The 22,350-nt window shown below is 39.3% G+C and overlaps 1 protein-coding gene across 3 annotated transcripts in view; it reads left to right on the top strand.

Moving 5' to 3' along the window:
* ZNF521 (zinc finger protein 521) overlaps positions 1–22,350 on the top strand; it is a 447,433-nt gene that overhangs the window by 57,538 nt on the left and 367,545 nt on the right. For all 3 annotated transcript variants that reach the window (XM_082258670.1, XM_082258668.1, XM_082258669.1), the window contains one exon: positions 17,716–17,895. Coding sequence is in view for 2 of the 3 variants with exons in the window: in XM_082258668.1 (XP_082114794.1) it covers positions 17,716–17,895 (180 nt within the window). In the remaining variant the exon portion in view is untranslated. The remainder of the gene's footprint in view (positions 1–17,715; positions 17,896–22,350) is intronic.

Here is a 22,350-nt window from a genome sequence, read left to right as displayed (position 1 = left end):
TTTTATATCTACTAGATGCTTCCAATATGAGCTGTGCAGTGATATCTTGTATTTCTATGACTTACTCACAGAGGTTTTGTTACGAGTCTATACTTCCTAATAGGTCTGCCATTGCAAGCTTGAAAATAACTTGGGCAACCTTGTTGTATTTATATATTGAAACTCCAAATCCAAGTCTCTCTTGACAACAGAGAGATTTTATATCCAATAGTTCACTATAGAGTAAAACCTTGGATTGCAAGCATAATTAGGTCCGGAAACCTGCTTGTAATCCAAAGCAAATCAAAGGGAATTTCCCCATAAGAAATAATGAAAACTCAGATTTTGTTCCACAGCCATTTATTCATAGGTCTTTCAGTTTATAGTCTAAGATTATAGAAATGTGATAGGCTGTGTAGCCATAAAATGTCCATTCACAAATGGCAGCCTCCACAAGAGTATTAGAAGCAAAATCCAGCAGGAGCTACAGATTATAAAAGAGAAGAGGCACCTCTAAATGTAGCAATATAGTTACATTTAATGAAGGTTCAACATTTAGCAACTCGCATGGTTGATGATTTACAAAAGGCACATCTAAGTATGCCGGCATCTGGGGTAAAGCTGTCCACATAGACAATCTTCCACACCACCGGCTCTCACCGCTGTCAGTCTGCAATCGTGACTGGGAAGACTACCCTGCAGTAAAGTGATCTGAAAGCGAGGCTTGAAACGCTCCTGGCGCGCAGAGTGGAAGGGATGACGTAGATTGTGGTGCGGAGGATGGTCCATTGTGGACCGCTTTACCCCAGATGTCTGCATACTTAGATGTGCCTGTTTTAATAATCAACCATGTGAGTTGCTAAATGTTGTACCTTCATTAAATGTAACCATATTACTACACTTGGAGGCACCTCTCTTCTCTTTTATACTCTCTTGTGACACGATTCTACTTGTATATAAAGACATTGCTTGTATATTAAGTCAAAATTTATTTAAAAAAAATTTGCTTGTCTTGGAAAATGCTCTCAAACTAAGTTACTCTCAATCCAAGGTTTTACTGTATACTCAAAAGAAAAAAAGAAATGTTTTTTTTTTTTTTCTGCTTGCAGAGTGTGGAAGGTAATGAAGCTTCAACCCTTATAACAAATGCTGTTCAAATCCATCTCCTGCTGGTTTTTAGGGCCCTGAGATTCCCGTGCTGGCTTGACCATTATTTTAGGTTTCCACTTAACTCTTCCTTTAATGGTCACACTGATAAGCACCTGTAGTGGCTCTATAAGGCAGTGTAGGTGTAGAAAAAGTGCAGATTGCAATACACTGATAAAATTCAGTGTGTATTGCTAATACTTAAAATTTGTGCCAAAGGTAAAAGTATAAAAATGTCCAGACTCCCTGTTCTACACAAGTACACACATACCCAAACTTGATTTATTAGCCTCTTTTAACCTCCTATAGAGCAGCACTCAACTGTGGGATAAAGGGACAGCACTAAGAGCCAACCAGTCTCTGCTGCAGTACACATGTGCTGACTGAAGGAGAAATTAAAGGGATGACCTCAACGGTGGCCTACCTTCTCCTTTCGTCTCCATCAGTCAGCAGGTATGGGGGGTACTCTTGAACAAGCCGCAGTGCAGGTAAAGTGTCTGACTATGCAGTGTGGCAATATTACAAAATCCTAGATAAGGTTACCAGTTTTCATGTCTGTACTTCGGCTGTAACATGCAGCAATGGAGGAATTTTCTTGTTAATTTGTCATATCAGGGGTCCACCATGCAAGCGAAAACATTGTATTTTGTAAAACCGATCATGCTATTTCCGCCACATTTCCAGCTCACTTTTGCCTTTTACTATAGGGGGACATAGAATTGTGTATTTAATGCAAACTGGGGGGGGGGGGTAGGGGCATCCACCAGATAAGTTGTGTGGCATTTGAAACTCTAAGCGAAAACTGCTATTGGATAAATATGTAGGCTACTATTACTCAGCCTGAAAAATGCTAGTTGCCTGTCAATGCTAGATCTGGAACAAGTACAGAGTTTGGTAACGCATATTTTTCTTTGCCTTTCATTTTTTAAATATTTTTACATCAGCGGTGCAGAAAAGACAAATTAGGCAACTAGAATTTTCCAAAAGAGATCCCAGGTAAGTGAAGTGACCCATATTAGCTAGGTATCATGTCTTCACTTACAAAATTTCAAAGTATTTACAAAGCTAAAAAAATGTATTCACATTGGTTGTTGTAATATTACATTGTGTTATTGAGAGCCCAAACTCTACTTGGTATTTATTGGACCGTCCCAACTGCTACTGTGCACATCCCCCACCCCTTACTACTATAAGGAGGGCTCTACAGACCTTTTACCATAAAGGGCATTCAGAGATTGCAATTTTAAATAATCACCTTCTCAAGCCTGTTACGAAATTATTAAGTTAGAGGACAAGATTAAGTTAAATTTATATACAAAGTCTAAAATAAGTTAGATTTTGTATTGAAAAAGCTTTAGACTGTTGCTTCACAAAAAACATAAAACTTTGTAACACAAATACCGGTTTTGTAGATGCTAGTAAGAACACTTTGCATACCCTGACCGTGAGAATTCTAAGAAATTCCTGTCCACATCTTTTCAGCTGTAGTGCAGTATGGGTATAGTAATTATCTGTTTAGTTTAATAGTTAATACTTTTTACATGATTGTTTACTTTTTTTTATTTGAAACATTTGAAATCCGAATGTAAATTGTGGCTTTGAAGAAAGCAGTTGATAAATATTTAGGCATTGACTTTTTAGAAGGGAGAAAAGAAGGATAGGTTGTAGCAAGAGAAAGTGACCTTCTGAGGATCGATCACATTGGCTTTTCTCCTCCTCTGCTATAGGTTTAATACAACCTTGACTCATTCGTACTTATCAGTAATTGCCAAAAAATCTTTATTTGTATTGACAACGGAAACAAAGAAAAACGAGTGGTTCAGACTTATTTATCAAAACATTTCAAATGTTTTCTACTCCACTTATGGTTGAAGCTAGGACACAATTTGTTCTCCAGCATTGTCTGCTGGTTTTACTTATCGGTGTAAAAAAAAATTATAAACTGCCTATTTTTTGGGTACATAAAAACTTTTTTTTTTTTTCCCCCATGGTTTTAGTTTCTTGCTATTGAGAGATTTAAGTTCGTTTATGGTTGCTCATTAATGATTAGAATAACTTTTAAAGTTGGCACCATGTCCTCTATGTTCTATTACAACTTCTTCTTTGACTCACACATGGCTCTGTGGCTCTCTTTGTGTGTGTCTGGTCACATAAACTTGTGTAAATAATTTCCTTCAAATGTGTTTTATTTTTTCATAAGTTTAGACAACTTCTTTTTGGGACTTGATTTTAACAGGTGGATTAAAGTCTCTATAAATAGTTGTATTTTTATTTACATCCAAGTACCAATGTTTTTAGTGGGCATTAAACAATATATTTACAATATCCCTCATTACTCCACTACTCTAATAAGGCCGGCCATTAACAGTTTGAATCTCATCTGGTTCAGCAGGAACCAGCCGAGATTCGAACAGTTTTTAACAGGCTGAATGTATCAAGTTGATTGATTGATCAACTTGGGGATAACCAGCCTGATTATATTCCCCTGCCCATGGTTGCAGGAAGGAAATTTTCACTATGTATGGGCAGCTTAATGGGCCATACACAATATAAGATTTTCTGAAGACTTTTTCCTTTAGACTTACCAAAACCATATAATATGAGGTCAAACCTAAACACTTTCAATTTGTATGCAATCTAGCAGGCCCTTGCACTACATAGAAAAGGTAAATCTTAAGGAAAAAGTCTTCAGAAAATCTTATAGTGTGTATGGCCCTTAAGTGTATGCCTCAAACAGAACAAAATGGTGCTCGAAGAAGTGAAGAAGTGAATTGTAAAGCTGACATGAGAATCTTGCCCTCTTGTTAAATGTCATTTTTTTTTTTATTCCTTTCTGCAACTCTCTCTTATCTTCTAACAATAGTAACAACACAGTCCCTCATTTTACCACACCTTTTGCACTGCCCTTTTTAATTGTTTTCAATCTTAATCAGTGTAATTTAAGTGGGGAAAAGTATGAGAACTTCTATGTTACTGAGGGTAATTGAACTGATTTTAGTCAGTTGCCTTGCCTTAGGCCGGCCATACACAGTTTAAATCTCGGCCGGTTCACCAGGAACTGTCTGAGATTCGAACCATTAACCACTTTACCACCGGAGGATTTTGCTGTCCTACGTCCAGGCCACTTTTTGCGATTCGGCACTGTGCGACTTTAACTGAAAATTGCGCGGTCATGCAACGCCGTACCCAAACGAAATTTACGTCCTTTTTTTCCCACAAACAGAGCTTTCTTTTGGTGGTATTTGCTCACCTGTGCAATTTTCACTTTTTGCGATATTAATAAAAAAAGCGACAATTTTGAAAAAATAACAATATTTTTCTACTTTCGCAGTTAAAAAATATCCAATATATTTAATTTTTGTCATATATTTAGGCCAAAATGTATTTAGCTACATGTCTTTGACAAAAAATTCTCAATGAGCGTATTTTTAACTGCTTTAAGACCGGAAGATTTTACCCCATTCCTGACCAGGCCATATTTTGCGATTCGGCACTGCGTTATTTTAACAGACAATTGCGCGATCGTGCGATGATGTACCCTAATTAAATGTATGTCCTTCTTTTCCCCACAAATAGAGCTTTATTTTGGTGGTATTTGATCCGCTGTACGATTTTTACTTTTTGCGCTATAAACAAAAATAGAGCGACAATTTTGAAGAAAATAAATATTTTTCACATTTTTTTTAAATGAAATTCCCCCCAAAAAAATGTCAAATCAACATTTTTTAACATTTTAGGCCAATTTGTTTTCTGCTACATATTTTTGGTAAAATAAATTGCAATAAGCGTGTTTTGATTGGTTTGCGCAAAAGTTATCGCAGCTACTAACTACGGGAAATTTGTCATTTTTTTTTTTTAACTAGTAATGGCGGTGATCTGCGTTTTTTTTTTTTTTTGCTGGACTGTGACATTGCGGCAGACAGATCGGACTCCTAACTGACATTTTTTACACTTTTGGGGGTACCAGTGACATTACTACAGTAATCAGTGCTATATATATGCACTGTTACTGTAAAGATGACACTGGCAGGGAAGGGGTTAACTTTATTGGAGAGGGAGGGGTTAATGTATGCCTGGTGCTTACTAACGTGTGTGGGGGGAGGGGACTGTGTGACACAGGCACAGATCGCAGGTTCAGCTATGCTGAATCCTGCAATCTGTCACTGTTTGTCACTTAGGAGATCCGCCTGCTTTGTTTACACAAGCGGGCGGATCTCCACACTCCATCCCCGATGATCGGGGAAGAGCGGCGGTGATCACCACCTCTCCTCCCCTGGCCCGACTACGGCTGTGACTGAATACAGCGGGAGCGAGCCTCTGGCGGTGTGCACGCGCCGCCCACAAGGGGAGTAGTCCAGCGACGTAGGTCTACGTCACTGGACGATATCGAGCCACTTTGCCGCAGTACAGTCAACGTGACCGGTCGGCAAGTGGTTAATGGGCGGGCTGAATTTACCAAGTTGATTGATTGAACTTGGGTACAACCAGCCTGCCGGATTCTCTTCCGATTATTGCTAGCGATCGCCCCGGTCTTCTTCCTGTGGGGACAGATTCCCAACTGCAATGCCACTGAAATTTAGTGTTTTCAAACCTGAACCTGAACAACCATCTTCTCCTCCTAGTAGCTGAATATGCCTGAAAGAATGTTCCAAAAGTACCTGTAAACACCCTTTTTTTTTTTTTTTTTTTTTGGTTTAGATTGTTAATGGTGGTCAATCCTTTTTAATAGTCCGGTTACACAAGTGTGGACATTTTTTTTTTTTTTTTGCAGGGGTTAAAAAGAGGAACATTTTAAGTGTCTCTGGCAAAATAAAAATGACCTAGATGATGCAGTCTGTTGAACTAGCATTATTACAGCAGTTTTTGTTTTTGGAAGTCTCCCTTTTAACTTCGTTTCATTTACCGTACATGCTGATCTTACTAGTGCAGTTTTATTCCAATTCCCGACAACCTCCCAGAGCGTTTTTTTTGTATTTTTGCACACACGTTTAAAATCAAATATATGCCCGAAAACATCATATATATTCTGAATGCAGAGACCCTGAAAAATGAAATGGTGATAGTTACAATTTTTTTAGGTCACATTATTATTGCAATGGTTTATCAAATGCAAAATTCCAGCAAAGAATACAGTTTATTTCAAGGGCATGCAAACACCCTTTTTGGTAAAGATGAGGTTGCATCAAGTAAACGGATGCAAATATGACAAGTATTAAAATTGCTTACATAACACGATAATACATTTTGGTAGCTTACATGTTCCATAGGCAATGTTTTCAAAGTCCCTACAAGTCATCAATTTAGAGTCGACCCTATAATTGCACCAATGATGGATGTGTTTACATTCATAATTTTTTTTTTTTTTAAAGTGTTGTATCAAATTTGGGAACAACAAAATTTGTAATGAAGGTATACTGGTCAGCCACTGAAATATCTAGTGAATATTTAAAATGAACAGACACACCAAGAGCAGTTTTGATGACAAGCATAAAACAAAACTGTACTGGACATCAAAATACATTAAGCTTCTTGCACATGAAAGTTACCATAACCATTACCAAGACTCAAACATACACTCCTATTCCCAATATCCCAAAGAAAGGTCAAATAATGGTAGTTGAATGTCAACCGCTTACACTGGATATCTGAAGGAACAGGACAATAAGAAATTCTGGCTGCATGCTTGGTCTTTCCACAGCTCCACAAAAGACTATTCCTCACACTATGGATTCTGAAGGAACAGGACAATAAGAAATTCTGGCTGCATGCTTGGTCTTTCCACAGCTCCACAAAAGACTATTCCTCACACTATGGACTCTTTTTTTTTTTTTTTATTATTATTATTTTATAGTCCTGTATACCAGAGACCACTCACAGGATGTAATTACTCCTCTTGACCACTTGCAGGTCATTTTGTGAGCGAGGTCAGCAACACATGGTTGCACTTCCCCCAAAACCACATGTTAAATTGGACATGCGGCAGCCATCTTTACATACGACATCAAAGCTCACTAAACCATCTGTGGGTTAGAGATATTTTTACACATGTATGGGAGCATTTGTTATTAATCAGTTAAAAAATATCCACAACTGATACAATCCACCTGTTGATCCCATGCATCGGCAATAATTACAATTCATACATTTCTACTTCTCGTAGGGGGCCTAGCTTTCCTCAATGTTTTATTTTATTTCCGCTATATACATCCAACACATCATACAATTCATAGTTACAAGAATATGACTACAACTTGCACCAGCTAATTATCTTCAAATAAGCATGTACAATGTGTATGCAATAAATATCCTAAACAGTTACTCAACTTCTTATTATGGAGATGGGACTGCTTTCTCCAAAATCCACAGATCAATCTAAATCAGACATGTTCCTTTTTGTGTTCCAAAAACAACTCTCCTTTATTGTTTCAAAAGTCCTAAACACCACCTCTACATACTTCTTTCTCCTTTGTTTAGCTCCTAAACCAACCTAGGGGAACCTAGCTTCTTAACACAGAATCTAACTAATAAAAACATTTGCTATAAAATCATCAAATATCTATAGCAGCACGTGTCATGTAGTGTGATATGTCTTTTAAAGTTCTCTGTAAACTTTTTGTTGGGGTTTAAGTGAATGAGGGACCAAAAGTCACCATTGTGATATTTTGTTGTGAGAGGTTCTGTTTGAGACATTGGGGGTTCTTTTAACCCATGAAACCACATATCACTTCCAGGTTCTTACTAGATGGGGGAGATCAATAAACAGATTTTTACTGGACTCCCTCTCCTCTACCGAGTAGCACTTGCCATGCCTGTCTCTGGTCGTCAGATGGGAGCACAAAGCCCAGTAAACATGGCAGGGGCATGCATGGGGTTTGGGGTAAGGGATGGCAAATGTTATGGAGATATGTGGAAGCCTTAGATCGTAAGCTCCTTGAGCGTAGGGACTGATGTGAACGTACAATGTATATGTAAAGCGCTGCGTAAATTGACAGCGCTATAGAAGTACCAGAAATAATTTAATACAATAAATAAGATATCACTTCCATCTGACAGCCAACTTGTCAGATTTACACACATTGTACGTAAAAACCCCATGCTGCTGTCAACATATGAAATATGTTGGTTGTGGCTACAGGAATAAAGGGTGACAAAGATGTTTGTTCTGTAGGGAAATCCCTCAGAAACTTGGTCATGCTGTGAACAGGGAAGTCTTAAGTACATAGGTGGATTTAAACAAACCTTTAAATGAGCAACAAAAATTAAAACTCAACTTCAGCTAAGCAGTTTACAGCAAAAAAATTCTTTTGAATGAAGGGTTAAGCCAAATGAATAAAAAAAGCGGTCATTGTAAGCACCTTCGCTATTGTTAAAAAGTAAGTTTGAACCACTTTTAGTGTAACATTTGATGTACAGTTTGGTCTGTTAAAGGAAGTGGAAAGTCATAAGGGGATTCAGAATAGTGACGAGCTGCATTATATATATATGTGATTTTTTTTAAATTTGCCTGTAGACAAAGTTACATTTTGTCGCTGAACTGAATAATAAATGGCAAGCTCAGCCTAAATGGAAATTGAGAGGTGTGCGTGTTTTTTTTTTTTTTTTTAATGATAGTCTTTGTCTCACTTGGGATGTAAGATGCCAGCCTCACCTATGCACTTTAGTAATGCGCATTATGAATTGGCTCTCCAATACCCTAAAGCAGTGATTACCTGACACACTTACAACAATGCACAGTAACATACTACTGCGTGTTGCAGTTTACTGTATGGATGAAAATGGTGCAGGTCCAATTTTTGGTTCATTGTGGTGTGTTGGCAGCCCAATCAATCCAATTTCCTTTTTTCCTGTTTTAGAACCCTTGTTAAGTTTTTTTACTGAAGTTTGGGTGGGTTTCTCTTAGATTTCTCCTCACTTACTGTCCGAGTGACAATGGTTTTAGCCCAGACCGGAAATGGAGAATGAACGAATCTGTTAAAGCACATCAGACAGAAAAACAAAAAAAACACCATTTTATATTTATTCCCAGTAAAATAGGCAAAGGCTATAACCTATGTTATCTTTTTATTGCTCTTAGTTCCTCTTGCAAGCTCTCTCCATTCCAGGTGAAACCATTGTCATCATGATAGAAAGTCAGAGGAAATCTATGGTGTCTCAAATAGCAGCAAAACCTGACCAAGATTCTTATTCTTCCTCACTCTGATTAAAAAATCCTAAATAAACATGTATAGTCAAAGTCCAACTTCTGGTGAGTCACTTTTGTGCCATAACCTGCACCATCAACCCAATGAAAGTCAAGGAGTGGATGCAAGAAAATTTCCAAGTGATTGAATATCCCTTGGCGTATGGCACAACTGTAAATTTGTCAAGAACATGCCAACCACCAAAAATGATTGTATGAAATAGTAGTTAAAATCCTCAGTGACTAAAATCTGAGAGACTATGCCTACAACAAATGTTGTCCAGATGCTTTGATAGTCACAGCTTTATGGGAGAGTGATGAACAGAAAGCTACAGTTATTTAAAATTCATATGATACCTAGGTTACATATTTCCAGAAGCCTCAGTGTGCATGTGCTGGTGACGTCACCAGCTGCTTTAAGTGTGAATATCTCCTAAACACTGCAAGTTTAGGAGACCTTTACTGTACCTACAGGTAAGCCTTTTTATAGGCCTACCTGTACAAGTTAAACATTGGAGTTTACTACTGCTTTAAAACAGATCGTCTTGACTTTAGATTAATTTTTAACTACTTAAGCCCCGGAAGATTTCACCACCTTCCTGACCAGGGCCTATTTTGCGATTCGGCACTGCGGGGCTTTAACGGACAATTGCGCGGTCGTGCCATGCTGTACCTAAACGAATTTGATGTTCTTTTTTTCCCACAAACAGAGCTTTCTTTTGGTGGTATTTGATAACCTGTGCGATTTTTTTTTTTTTTTTTTTTTTTTTTTTTTTTACTTTTTTGATCATGCGCTATAAACAAAAAAAGAGCGTAAAATTTTTCAAAAATAACGATATTTTTCACATTTTTTTATATGAAATTCCCAAAAAAATGTAAAAATCTAAAATTTTTTTAACATTTTAGGCCAATTTGTTTTATGCTTCATATGTTTGGTAAAAAAAATCGCAAACAGCGTATTTTGATTGGTTTGCACAAAAGTTATTGCGTTTACTAACTAAGGGAAAGATTTTTGTCATTTTTGTTGTTGTTTTTTTTTAACGAGTAATGGCGGCGATCTTTTTCTTTTTTTTTGCGGGACTGCAACATTGCGGCGGACAGATCGGACCCTTGACTGACATTTTTGACACTTTTGGGGTTACCAGTGACATTACTACAGTAATCGGTGCTATACATATGCACTGTTAACTGTGAAAATGACACTGGCAGGGCAGGAGTTAACTTTATTTGAGAAGGAGGGGTTAAGTGTGTCCCTAGGGGCGTGCTTCTAACTGTGATTGGATGTGGCTTGAGGTGTAAGAACAGAGATCAACGGTCCTACATAGCAGAACTGTATGATCTCAATTCTTACACAGGGGAGAATGACAGGCGGCTGTGTTTACATTAGCCGCCTGCCTTTCTCCCGCTGTAACGGACAAATCGCGAGTGCACAACGTCAGGCACACGCGCGGGGGGGTCCGTGAGTGAGCGGAAGCGCACCTCCAGTGGCGCGCTCGCTCCCTAGAGCCTCACAGACTAGCAACGTAGACCTACGTCGCTTTGCCTGTGAGGGGCTGACTGCCGACGTAAATCGTCGTTAGGCAGTCGGCAAGTGGTTAAGAGGAGGTCCAGGCTCCTTCAGAAACAATTAAAAGGCAGCAGCTACAAATACTGTAGCTTCTGACTTTTAATATAAGGACACTTACCTGTCCAGGAATCCCGCAATGTCCTCACCGGAGCTGATTCTTCAATCTGCTTCAGGTGCATGAGCCAGCATCTCTAGTAAGGCAAGCAGGAAGTGAAGTTCCTGCTGCGAATGTGCGAGTCACGCTGCGCCTTGTGATTGGTCCCACAGTCTTCTAAGGCCTGTGATGTGTCCTTTGAAGACTGCAGGGAAATGAGGGGGGGGGCCCGAACTTCCGGCTCAGTTCACTGTGGTGCCAGTGCCAAAGGTGGCAGTGGCCGGGACGAGGGTGCTTTTTGTAAAAAAATAAATAAAAAAATTGGCACCAAAAAATTCTGCACACAAAATTACGACACCTAGTTGATTCTGCAAAAAATAGTGTGCTGTGCTCCTCACAGGTTCGCCTCTTGTAATACCACCTCCCTTGCACTCTGTGCTTTCTCTACCACCAGTTGCATTCAGCGTCCAAGACAGGTTTGAATGTAATTGGCGGCAGCAGATTTTCAAAAAAACAGTAGCTCCTACTCTGCGGATTATAAAAACCTTGGTGTTTCTTTCGTTTTTCATGTAGTATTTAAGGCCAGCTATAAAAATGCCTGATGCTTCTAAAGGCTGCTTAATGCCGCATACAGCGTTAGGCCACGTCGGACATTTTTTAAGCTGTAGTAGTTAGATTAGAGGTTGGAAAATCGAAGAGGGCAGAGAGAGGCTGCCAAACACTAATGTTGCTAAACGTGGCTAAAACAGGCATTAACCTCAATACAAAACGCTTTAAAATGCAGGTTTTTACATCTGCTTTTTCCTGGCGTCAGAACTGGCATTGCGGCTTGTTTTTTCAAACGCCCTGTGTGTTTGAGGCCAAAGTATGGATTTTAATAGACTTCTATGTTTGCATGTATTTGAAATTATTTATGGATTTTATGGATTTTGATAGAATTGTAAGCTTGCATGTATATAATATTATATATTGCATGTATATATGGTATGTTTTTTAGGATTTAACGCTCCCTTGTGGTTTCTCCATTATATTTAGATTTATATTTTTCTTTGTTTTTGTATTGTTCTTTTGTGTCTTTTTGTTTTTTTATTTGTGACCCTGTTTTGTCGCAAGTATTTGAGTTTTCTGGTTGTTTCAGTAATGGCAGGTCCACATAGTTACCTGGTTACAATTTTTTTCTTAAGTTTTCATACCAAGTGAAACGTGTGTGTGTGTGTGTGTGTGTGTGTGATGTTGTTGTTTTTTTTTTGTTTTGTTTTTTTTGGAAATTCATTAACAACAAAACGCTTTGTTTTTATAACCTCCAACTGGAAGCCTAAAAAACGAATCTTTTTGCTTTTTTTATTTTTTATATTATGCTTGGTGCCAACTTGTATGTGTTTTTACAACAGTGATTGCTCTTGTAATTGGGGTTGTGCTTATCAGCAATGTCACAGACAGGAACTGATTTGTTCATAAAGTGAAAAACCAATTGCAATTGTGGTACATGCTGATTGCGGCATTGTAGTTGTGACAGACTACTGTAGAGAGGGAGCTACTCACACTGCACTCTGTGGTCTTTAGCCACTACCTTTGTTTGGAATAGGGGTATATTTCTGGGGCTGGGAAGGATAAGAAAAAAGAAGACATTCACATACATTGTTGCACCAATACAAATTAATTTGTGTAGGTTTTGAGGAGGTTATATTTGGGCTTTAAGATATGGCAATGCTAATGTTCATATCTAGGCACTGTGTTTAGGTAGCTAATTAGGTTAAATGGGCTTCCTACCGCATCAAAATCACAACAAAGAAATTTTTATTTTTTTATAACTCTGTGCACCACTATGCATGATAATCAGTTAAAATGCTCTGGTTGCACTGCAATGCACATGCATTGGCAAAGGGATGTGTTTAGGAATTATTGGCAGTGCAGCGCACCAACAAGAAAGACACACATTTTTATGTGCTGTGGGATTGCAGCACACAGATGTGAATGGAGTCTAAGGTTTGAGAAACCTTATGTCACAACCGTATGTGTATATTTAAAAGAAGAAAAAAAAAAAAAAAAAGCAGCAGAATATGTAACATGTTTACATTTTGCTTTCTTTAAAGAGGTTGTAAACCTCCCAAATAAAAAAACCTGAAAGACAAAGGCATAGTGAGCTAGTATGCATCACATACTAGCTCATTATGAAATACTTACCTTAGAACAAAGCCCCCTGCAGCGGCGCCCGCTCACTCCTGAGATGGCTGACATGTTCACCCCTCTTCCTTCCGGCTTTGCGTCCTCTAGCCATCTGATAGGCCAGGGCTGTGATGACGTCACTCCCGCGCATGCGCACAGGACCCACCATCAATGGCACAGGGCTCTGCAGGAATGGCAGGGGCGGCCGTTCCTTTAGAGCGTATGCACCAGTGATGTCACTGGCTGCATGCAAAGTAAATATCTCATAAATGGTGCATGTTTTGAAGATATTTACAGTACCTATAGGTACAGTGCCTTGCGAAAGTATTCGGGCCGAAAGTAACAAAAAAAAAAAACTAAAAAATTGGGCGTGCAAAATTATTTAGCCCCTTTACTTTCAGTGCAGCAAACTCTCTCCAGAAGTTCAGTGAGGATCTCTGAATGATCCAATGTTGACCTAAATGACAAATGATGATAAATAGAATCCACCTGTGTGTAATCAAGTCTCCATATAAATGCACCTGCACTGTGATAGTCTCAGAGGTCCGTTTAAAGCACAGAGAGCATCATGAAGAACAAGGAACACACCAGGCAGGTCTGAGATACTGTTGTGGAGAAGTTTAAAGCCGGATTTGAATACAAAAAGATTTCCCAAGCTTTAAACATCCCAAAGAGCACTGTGCAAGCGATAATATTGAAATGGAAGGAGTATCAGACCACTGCAAATCTACGAAGACCTGGCCGTCCCTCTAAACTTTAAGCTCATACAAGGAGAAGACTGATCAGAGATGCAGCCAAGAGGCCCATGATCACTCTGGATGAACTGCAGAGATCTACAGCTGAGGTGGGAGACTCTGTCCATAGGACAACAATCAGTCGTATACTGCACAAATCTGGCCTTTATGGAAGAGTGGCAAGAAGAAAGCCATTTCTTAAAGATATCCATAAAAAGTGTCGTTTAAAGTTTGCCACAAGCCACCTGGGAGACACACCAAACATGTGGAAGAAGGTGCTCTGGTCAGATGAAACCAAAATTGAACTTTTTGGCAACAATGCAAAACGTTATGTTTGGCATAAAAGCAACACAGCTCATCACCCTGAACACACCATCCCCACTGTCAAACATGGTGGTGGCAGCATCATGGTTTGGGCCTGCTTTTCTTCAGCAGGGACAGGAAGATGGTAAAATTGATGGGAAGATGGATGGAGCCAAATACAGGACCATTCTGGAACAAAACCTGATGGAGTCTGCAAAAGACCTGAGACTGTGATGGAGATATGTCTTCCAACAAGACAATGATCCAAAACATAAAGCAAAATCTACAATGGAATGGTTCACAAATAAACATATCCAGGTGTTAGAATGGCCAAGTCAAAGTCCAGACCTGAATCCAATTGAGAATCTGTGGAAAGAACTGAAAACTGCTGTTCACAAATGCTCTCCATCCAACCTCACTGAGCTCGAGCTGTTTTGCAAGGAGGAATGGGCAAAAACTTCAGTCTCTCAATGTGCAAAACTGATAAGAGACATACCCCAAGCGACTTCCAGCTGTAATCACAGCAAAAGGTGGCGCTACAAAGTATTAACTTAAGGGGGCTGAATAATTTTGCACGCCCAATTTTTCAGTTTTTTTATTTGTTAAAGTTTGAAATATCCAATAAATTTCATTCCACTTCATGATTGTGTCCCACTTGTTGATTCTTCACAAAAAATTACAGTTTTATATCTTTATGTTTGAAGCCTGAAATGTGGCAAAAGTTTGCAAAGTTCAAGGGGGCCGAATACTTTCGCAAGGCACTGTAAGCCTTATCATAGGCTAGAGGAACAAGTTACAGAGGAAGCTTTACTTTTTAACAGTGTTTACCTCCCTGAATGCTGCCTGTCAATTGCTGGGGTGGGGTAAATGTGTGGAGTTCCAGAAGGTTTCTTTTATGTTCATCATCCAAACAGTCAATTGATATTCAGCAGCAAGACTTTGAAGGGCACTACTAGATTTATGAAAGCAAATACCTCTCAAATAAGGTGTTTTTTTTTTTTTTATGGTGGTGACTGCGGCCTACTAATTGGGATCCTAGAACCAGCAGTACTGGAAATGCCATCTGTTTTATGCAGCACTCAACCGACTAGCAACTCGCTGTCCTACATTGGTTTCCTGCATCAGCCTGTCACTGCAATGATGATCTATCGATTGCCGATAACATGGAACAAATGATCAATGATATAGCATTGCTGCAGAGGTTTAGGGTGGGGTAGCGTCAGGTCTGCTCCAATCTGATACACCCCATCCACGGGAAAGGATAACAAATTTAAAAAAACTAAGTTAAAAAAAATGAAATCCATTGTAATAATTTCCAGTTCTGCTCATGAAACAAATCTAAAGTGCATAAGCAAATTTTGGAAACAGATTTTTTTTTTTCTTTGAGTTCCACAATGTAACCTCAAAAGGTAAAGGGATCTTTAATTTTGGAATTAACCAATCTGTTGTAGTACATAAAAATCACACTTATGTGATATCTTTGTACTCAAAAGACTTGCAGTAATTTTTTCTGTATAAATATGGGGCCTTGCTAATTAAAATTATCTTTGGATACAAATACTTGATTTTGTTTTCTTTTTGTAGACCTCTTTCTTAATTAAAACAGAAATATAGATTAAAATTTTGCTTCCAAATTAATGCTCTGTATATTCCCCTAAAGAGATGCACATTGTGGTAGAGTAGAGGCGGCAGACACATCTCTGTAATGGAGGGAAAAGGCTGTGGTCCTGAGTTGGTTAAATGTCAACTAGATTTTTTAAAACCTGTTTTAATATTTTTTCTGCTGGGGGATATCTGCTAAATCTGCTGTACTTCATATATATAGTACAGGAACTGGAGGAAACATATATTTCTAAAGCATTATTTATTATAAACAATTACCATGTCTTTTTTTTTTTTTTTTAAACCCATTTCAGTGCTGCTTCAACCTTTTTAGCCACTTCCTGTCTACATGCACTCACTTTTGCTGCAGCTGCCCATATTTGCTATTGGCCAGCTTCCTGATAGTAACAATGGTGGGACCCTATTTAAATTCAAAAGGGTGGCGGGACTCTAACCGCACAAATGAAAGTATAAAAAGTAAAGTGTTAAGTACTAAAGTAATTATTTTATTTTTTTTTAAAAGACGTTTTCCATTAAAAAAGATTAAGTTCGTCAATACATAGATATTTTTCCAAATATCATCCGGGTTGGAATATACAAACTCCAGTGATATGCCTGGGGAGAAAAAAAAGCTAAATTTATACTGTTTAGGCATATCACTGGATATAAGTTTTTACATTCCAACCAGGATGATTTTTGGAAAAAGGTCTATGTATTGAGGAGCATGATATTTTAATGGAAAAGGTTTGTTTAAAAAAAGAAAAATTACTTTTGTACACTTTATACTTTGATTTGTGCCACCATACATAGGAGTTTTTTTTTTTATATTTTTTAACCCTTTTTTGAATTTTAATATTTGAATTGGGATGTGGCACTCAAAGGCCAACCAAACCATTTATCAGTGGTGGGACCCCCGTCTCCACAACGTGTGTCGGATACAGTCTCCATCAAGAAAGCAAGTGACAGGATGATCACTAAGGAGCACTGTATATTAGACTGTTTGGGCAAACCCATTATGGGTTGAAAACGGAGTCCTGATGGGATCTAAGTTTTTTTTTTTTTTATATTAAATATTGCTGTAGAAATTAAATGGTAAATTCCGGTGCCTTTGCCACCATTTTAACTAGGGGGAACCAGCAGTGAAGCCTTGCGTTCTCATAGCCGGTACACCCTACTGCGTATTCACTTTGTAAAGGGGCCGCAGTCTTTTGGGACCTGTGAAGTGTCCCTGGAGGCTGGAGGGGAGGCCGAACTTCCGGCTCAGTTAGCTGGAAGTTGGATCGGGTACCTGTCAAAACCAGGTGCCTGCTCCCCCCCCCCCCTTGCAAAAGGTGAAAAATGTGGCAGCAGAGGGGCGGGGAGGAGGCAGACAAGCTCTATCCCCTTTTGGGTGGAGCCTTGCTTTAGGTAACCCTTAGCGGACTTGTCCCTCTGTCAGGTTGTGATTGAACAGTGAAAGGAGAAGCAGCAGACTGATGAGCTCACCCCTCTGTCACTCTTTTCTCTCCACCTGTCAGCATACTTCTTATTAGTACAGGAGTTCTTCAACACAACTGATTGACACTTTGTGATGGTTCTCCCTACCAAGGTCTTAACTTTTTTTTTTTTCTTTTTTTTATTATTAGAGGATTACATTAAGGTTAATATCAAATCAGGTTTTGGTGCCTACACTACTTGTATTGGGAAATAAAAATATTAAATATGTATTAATGAAAACAGATCTGCATTATTTTGTATGCCTGGAGTTCTGCTTTAACCACAATAAGGCTTTTATGAGATTTGTGTGATTTGGGGTTAGTTCTACGACTAAAGCATCACAACATACATACCGGTTGTATAATGATAACATTTATGCCTTACATTGTCCGTTTTTATGCCTGAAAACCACTTGCTCTACAAAACCCATTGCACTGTTCACATAGGTCCTGTCTTTCTTGTTTTTCAGACCCCAGCTGTAAACTAGACGATAAGTCTGAAGATGGTGAAGCGCCAGATTGTAAGAAAAGGCAGGAGGAGGGGGACGAACTAGAGGAGGAAGCCGCTCACAGCTGTGACAGTTGCCTTCAGGTGTTTGAATCACTGAGTGATATCACCGAACACAAAATCAGTCAGTGTCAGCTGACAGGTAAATAACTCTTATTACAGCCTAACAATTTCCGTTCATCTTCATTTGACCTTAGCGTCTGCTCATAAGCCATTTCCTATCCTACTTTGTTTATTAAAGGACTATTGTGTTCTAGATTTCTAGTTATATTGATAACTTGACAGAAATAAAAAAAATCACATTACAGTTATTTTCTTACTGAGAAATAGACAATAATTGCACACTTAGATTGCTGCTTACCTAAATTTTCCATAAATCAGTGCATGAGTGGTTCAGCAGGAACTGAAATGTCAACAGATGCCATACTCTTGTAAAACATACACTTTGCTATGTTAAGCATTATGCTTGGTAAGAGCTCCAGCACTATCTTAGAATTTATAATAGTATTGGTAACTTAAACCTGGTGGCATGTGTTGGTTGTCGTAAATCGTTAATTTTTTTCACTTTTTCTGCTACTTGGGGATTGACAAGTGTACTTGCAAGCTTTTTTAAAAAAATATATATACTTGTGGATTCTGTGCCTGTAGGCATGCTTATCTGCTCTGTATCAAAACTGTAATTGTACATAAGTGAGAGCTGTACTTAAGCTTACAAATATTAATCGTTTTCAGAAAACTTTTTAGCGCTCTGTTTTTTTTTAAATTGCTATTTCTGGAACCGGTCCAGGTTCTGCCTGTTGGCTGTATATTCTTTTAAGGAGCACTATTCATTTGTGCAGATTTACATATGTTTAATGGTTGAAATATTCTGCATATACCAAAAATGGGTGCAAGCAGTAAAGATCTCACACATCTTAAAGAAAGTCTTACTAGATTGGTCAGAACGGACATTTGACCCATTGGATTATTGTTGAGGTTTAAAAGGAGTTATAAAAATGAAAATTCTGTCTCTGAAATAAAATATGATAAGGCTTCTGTATGACTATCAGCAATGAACTTTAAGGCATAAAAAGATAGTCTTATGTACAGTTTGCTCTAAAGCTCCCACAGGTGAACATCACCACATCCTCAACATCCAAAATCAAAGTTAAAAGGGCCTGATCTCTGGAAGTTCTGCTCAAAAAAGCAAGCAAAGCACCTGATTTTTAAAAATGGGTGTACTTGTGCGCTGCTATGTTGTGCTATAAGACTACAAATCTTGCAAAGTGGATCGCTCACACCTATACACACTCTCTCTAAATTTGTATCAATGTGCAAAATTATATTCAAAAGTGGTGCCGTGTTTTCAAATGCTAATGTGTTAATATCCCTATAAATCTGTTCGCATAGCAATTTTCAGAATCCGAATATCCTATCAAACCATATATATATTATTAACAAAACAAACAATGCATTAGTCCATAAAGTGTCCTTTGGTATGAATTTGCTTGCATATGATAAATTTTTTATAAAAAACAGGCTTGTGTTCACATATCCAAACGACTGCTTCCTTAATTAGTGTTCACCACTATGTGCTCCAATTATCCACATACATTAGTGATCATTTCCTCATCCGATGTCCCCTCACCTGGGGGATAAGACTAACCAATGGTCTATATGCTCTTTTCTCCCTCTCTGGGGATCTGTTTTATGCTGTTTCACTGCTTTGGTGGCAATCTTGAGATTAGAATCCTTGTTCTCTTACACTTATCTTCATATGCTCAAATCATAAAGAGAGAAAGCTGGACATAGTGCTTTATCTTTTAAAAAAACGGTTTTGTTAAACCCTATTTATAAAAACACTCACATTTTCCTGGTGATTGGAGTGCACCAAACAGTAAAAAGCATTCAAACAGTAAAAAGAATTCAGTCCTCACAGTGCGGGTATAAGACAATCAGACAGTATTTCCACGGTATGCTCTCAATGCGTGCCTCAGCGTGATGACAGTTTGGCCCCTCCCCTACGCATTACGCCACCGGGTCACACGACTTCCTCAAGGGGATATCATTTCATACCAAAGGGCACTTTATAGGCTAATGCATTGATTGTTTTGTTAATGCTATAAATGGTTTTAAAAGATATGCTATTCTGAAAATTGATATGCAAACAGATTTAAAGGGATACTAGCACATTAGCATTTGGGAGCGCGGCACCACTTTTGAATATAATAAAGCACCTGATCTTTTCCACATTACTGACCTGACATGCCTTTTTCTGCAACCGTGTTTGTGTGGAGGCGGCCATCTTGGGGGAGGCAAGGCTTTACTCTATCAGAGCTGTGTCCCTGATGACTAGTGATCTCATGACCGGTGGGGGAATTTCAGGAAGCAGCAGTACAGCTAATGAAATTACAGATGCACAGAATGAATATTGCAGGGAGATCTATGTATTGCAGGTCTTTAGGTTCCACCTAATTTCCAACAAGGTGAAAGAGCAAATTGCGCAATAGTGACATAACCATTCTTTTTTCAAATTATTTTTAAAAAAGCCTTCATTTGGAGTATTTGATGATTAGAACACTTGGCCACTATCTAATGGTTCTTGTTAACCTAAGGTGGTAGTGAAGTTAACTAAAAAAAGGGTCCCCCCTGCAGGTTTAAGCCATAATGTGTTAGTATCCACTGCATAAGAGCACGTTATGTCAGACTTCCTTTTAGAATGGATCCCTCCATCTGTGCCCTGTAACCGATGACAGGGATTCCATCTTCACCCGGTCTTCTCCCGGGTTCGCGGGCCACGGCCGTCTGATTGGCCAAGCCACGATGATGATTGCCAGGCACAGAGCAGGAGTATATCGTTCCTTCAGAGCACATGTGCTAGTGACCTCACCGGCTGCTTCCGGGAAAATCCCCTAAATGTGCACATTCGCTTTATTAAAAGCTTACCTGTAGGGAGCTGCTGGTTACGGGTTACCATTAGCAACAATAGAACATTCTGGCATTTTCCCTAGTGTTTTTTTACCTCAGACAAGAATCTGACAAGAATCAGTCCAATGTCTTTGGTTTTTATGTTTTATTTGGAACCTGGATAGGAGAAGGGATGAGTGGGATACTCTCAACTGAATAAAACTATGCACCATAGGCAGGGACGCTTGAAAAAATGCTGGTTAACGCTGAGTAACTGAAATTGAGCTAGTCACGGCTAGGCCGCTGCTACACTTTGCCCTTGGCTGTGAAAGGTTTTGCTTAAGCTTCCTGAGGTAAACTGTATCCTGAGGCAAGCTGTACTCTGAGGTATAAAATTGAAAAGCAGCGCTATATAAAAAGTCCAAAGGTAAAAGGTAAGGTCCATCTGATTGGTCCCTCTTGGAAGTGCCACCAGAGAGAGAGAGAGTGACCCCAATCACACTGCAGCTTACCGTCCTAATAAAAGAAGGCTCAAAGGATCCACCAAATCGCTCCTCCAGAAATCTTCAGGAATTGCAAGATCAAGCCAATTCGGTGCGAATCCAAACAGGTGATACAGGGCAGACTCCTTTGCTGCCACTTCCAGCGATGTATTCTCTCTACTTCCTCCCACTCCAACTGCATGAAACTATGCACAATAGGCAGGGAAGCGTTGAATAAATACTCAGTGTTACTCAGCGTTCACCAGCAACGCTGCAATCGAGCTAGTCATGGCTAGGCCGCTGCTACACTTTGCCCTTGGTTGTGAAAAGTTTTGCTTAAGCTTCCTGAGGTAAACTGTATCCTGAGGCAAGCTGTACTCTTGAGGTAGACTGTACTGCTGAACAACTTCAGGGCCCTTCCTGGTGCCCTCTTTATCCCTATCTTCAGGGTTTAACTACTTTACTGTAACATGCTGAGTGAGCTGGCTCCTTGATCCCCTGATTTCTCTGGAGTGGTCTCCTCTCCTAGGCAGACCCTTGAGCATATCCCTCAGTACTCACGGTAATGTTTTTCCCAAAGTCCTCTGCCCAACAGCTGCACTGGTCCGCACACTGGATCCTCTGCAGCCCAGCTCCACTCCTGGTCCCTAGGCCGACTGCCTGGACCACCTTTCTCACTCTGCAGGAGGAGAGACAGCCGTCCACCTCCTCCTGAGACTTTGCTCCCACCAAAAGGCATCCTGTCATATGCTCCCTCCATATTTATGGGCAATCGCAGGATGCATTGCAGCAATGCCCTACTGGGACTGCCATAAAACACGATGTGTCACTGGCTAGGTTTCCTCAACTGTCCAATAAGCTCCCTCATTGGACACTCCCTCAGACCCAGTTAATCACACCTAGAAACACATGACAGGCACAACTAACACATCAGGCTTTCCTGATAAGCAGAAAGAGCCACTTAATGCATTTTCCTAGCACCTCCCTATAAATGGCACAAAAGAGTTTACTACCACTTTAAATTGCAACAAAACCCTCCTCTCCTTTACATCCAGGGAAGCTGCCATCATAGCCTCTGTTTGATCTGGAGTTGCCATAGAGCTGCACATGTGATCAGTTTTGACACTATTCATTTGACTTAAACAAGCAACTATGACAGATATCATCATTCATGGTATGCCTATAATGAAACTCTTTTGGGAAACCGTAAATTTATAGGTTTAGTTTCA

This window comes from Pelophylax lessonae, assembly GCF_965119305.1.
Source record: "Pelophylax lessonae genome assembly, chromosome: 5".
NCBI classification, from domain to species: Eukaryota; Metazoa; Chordata; class Amphibia; order Anura; family Ranidae; genus Pelophylax; species Pelophylax lessonae.
The sequence above is the reverse complement of the archived record's forward strand: the minus strand, read 5'-3'. Positions and strand labels throughout refer to the sequence as shown.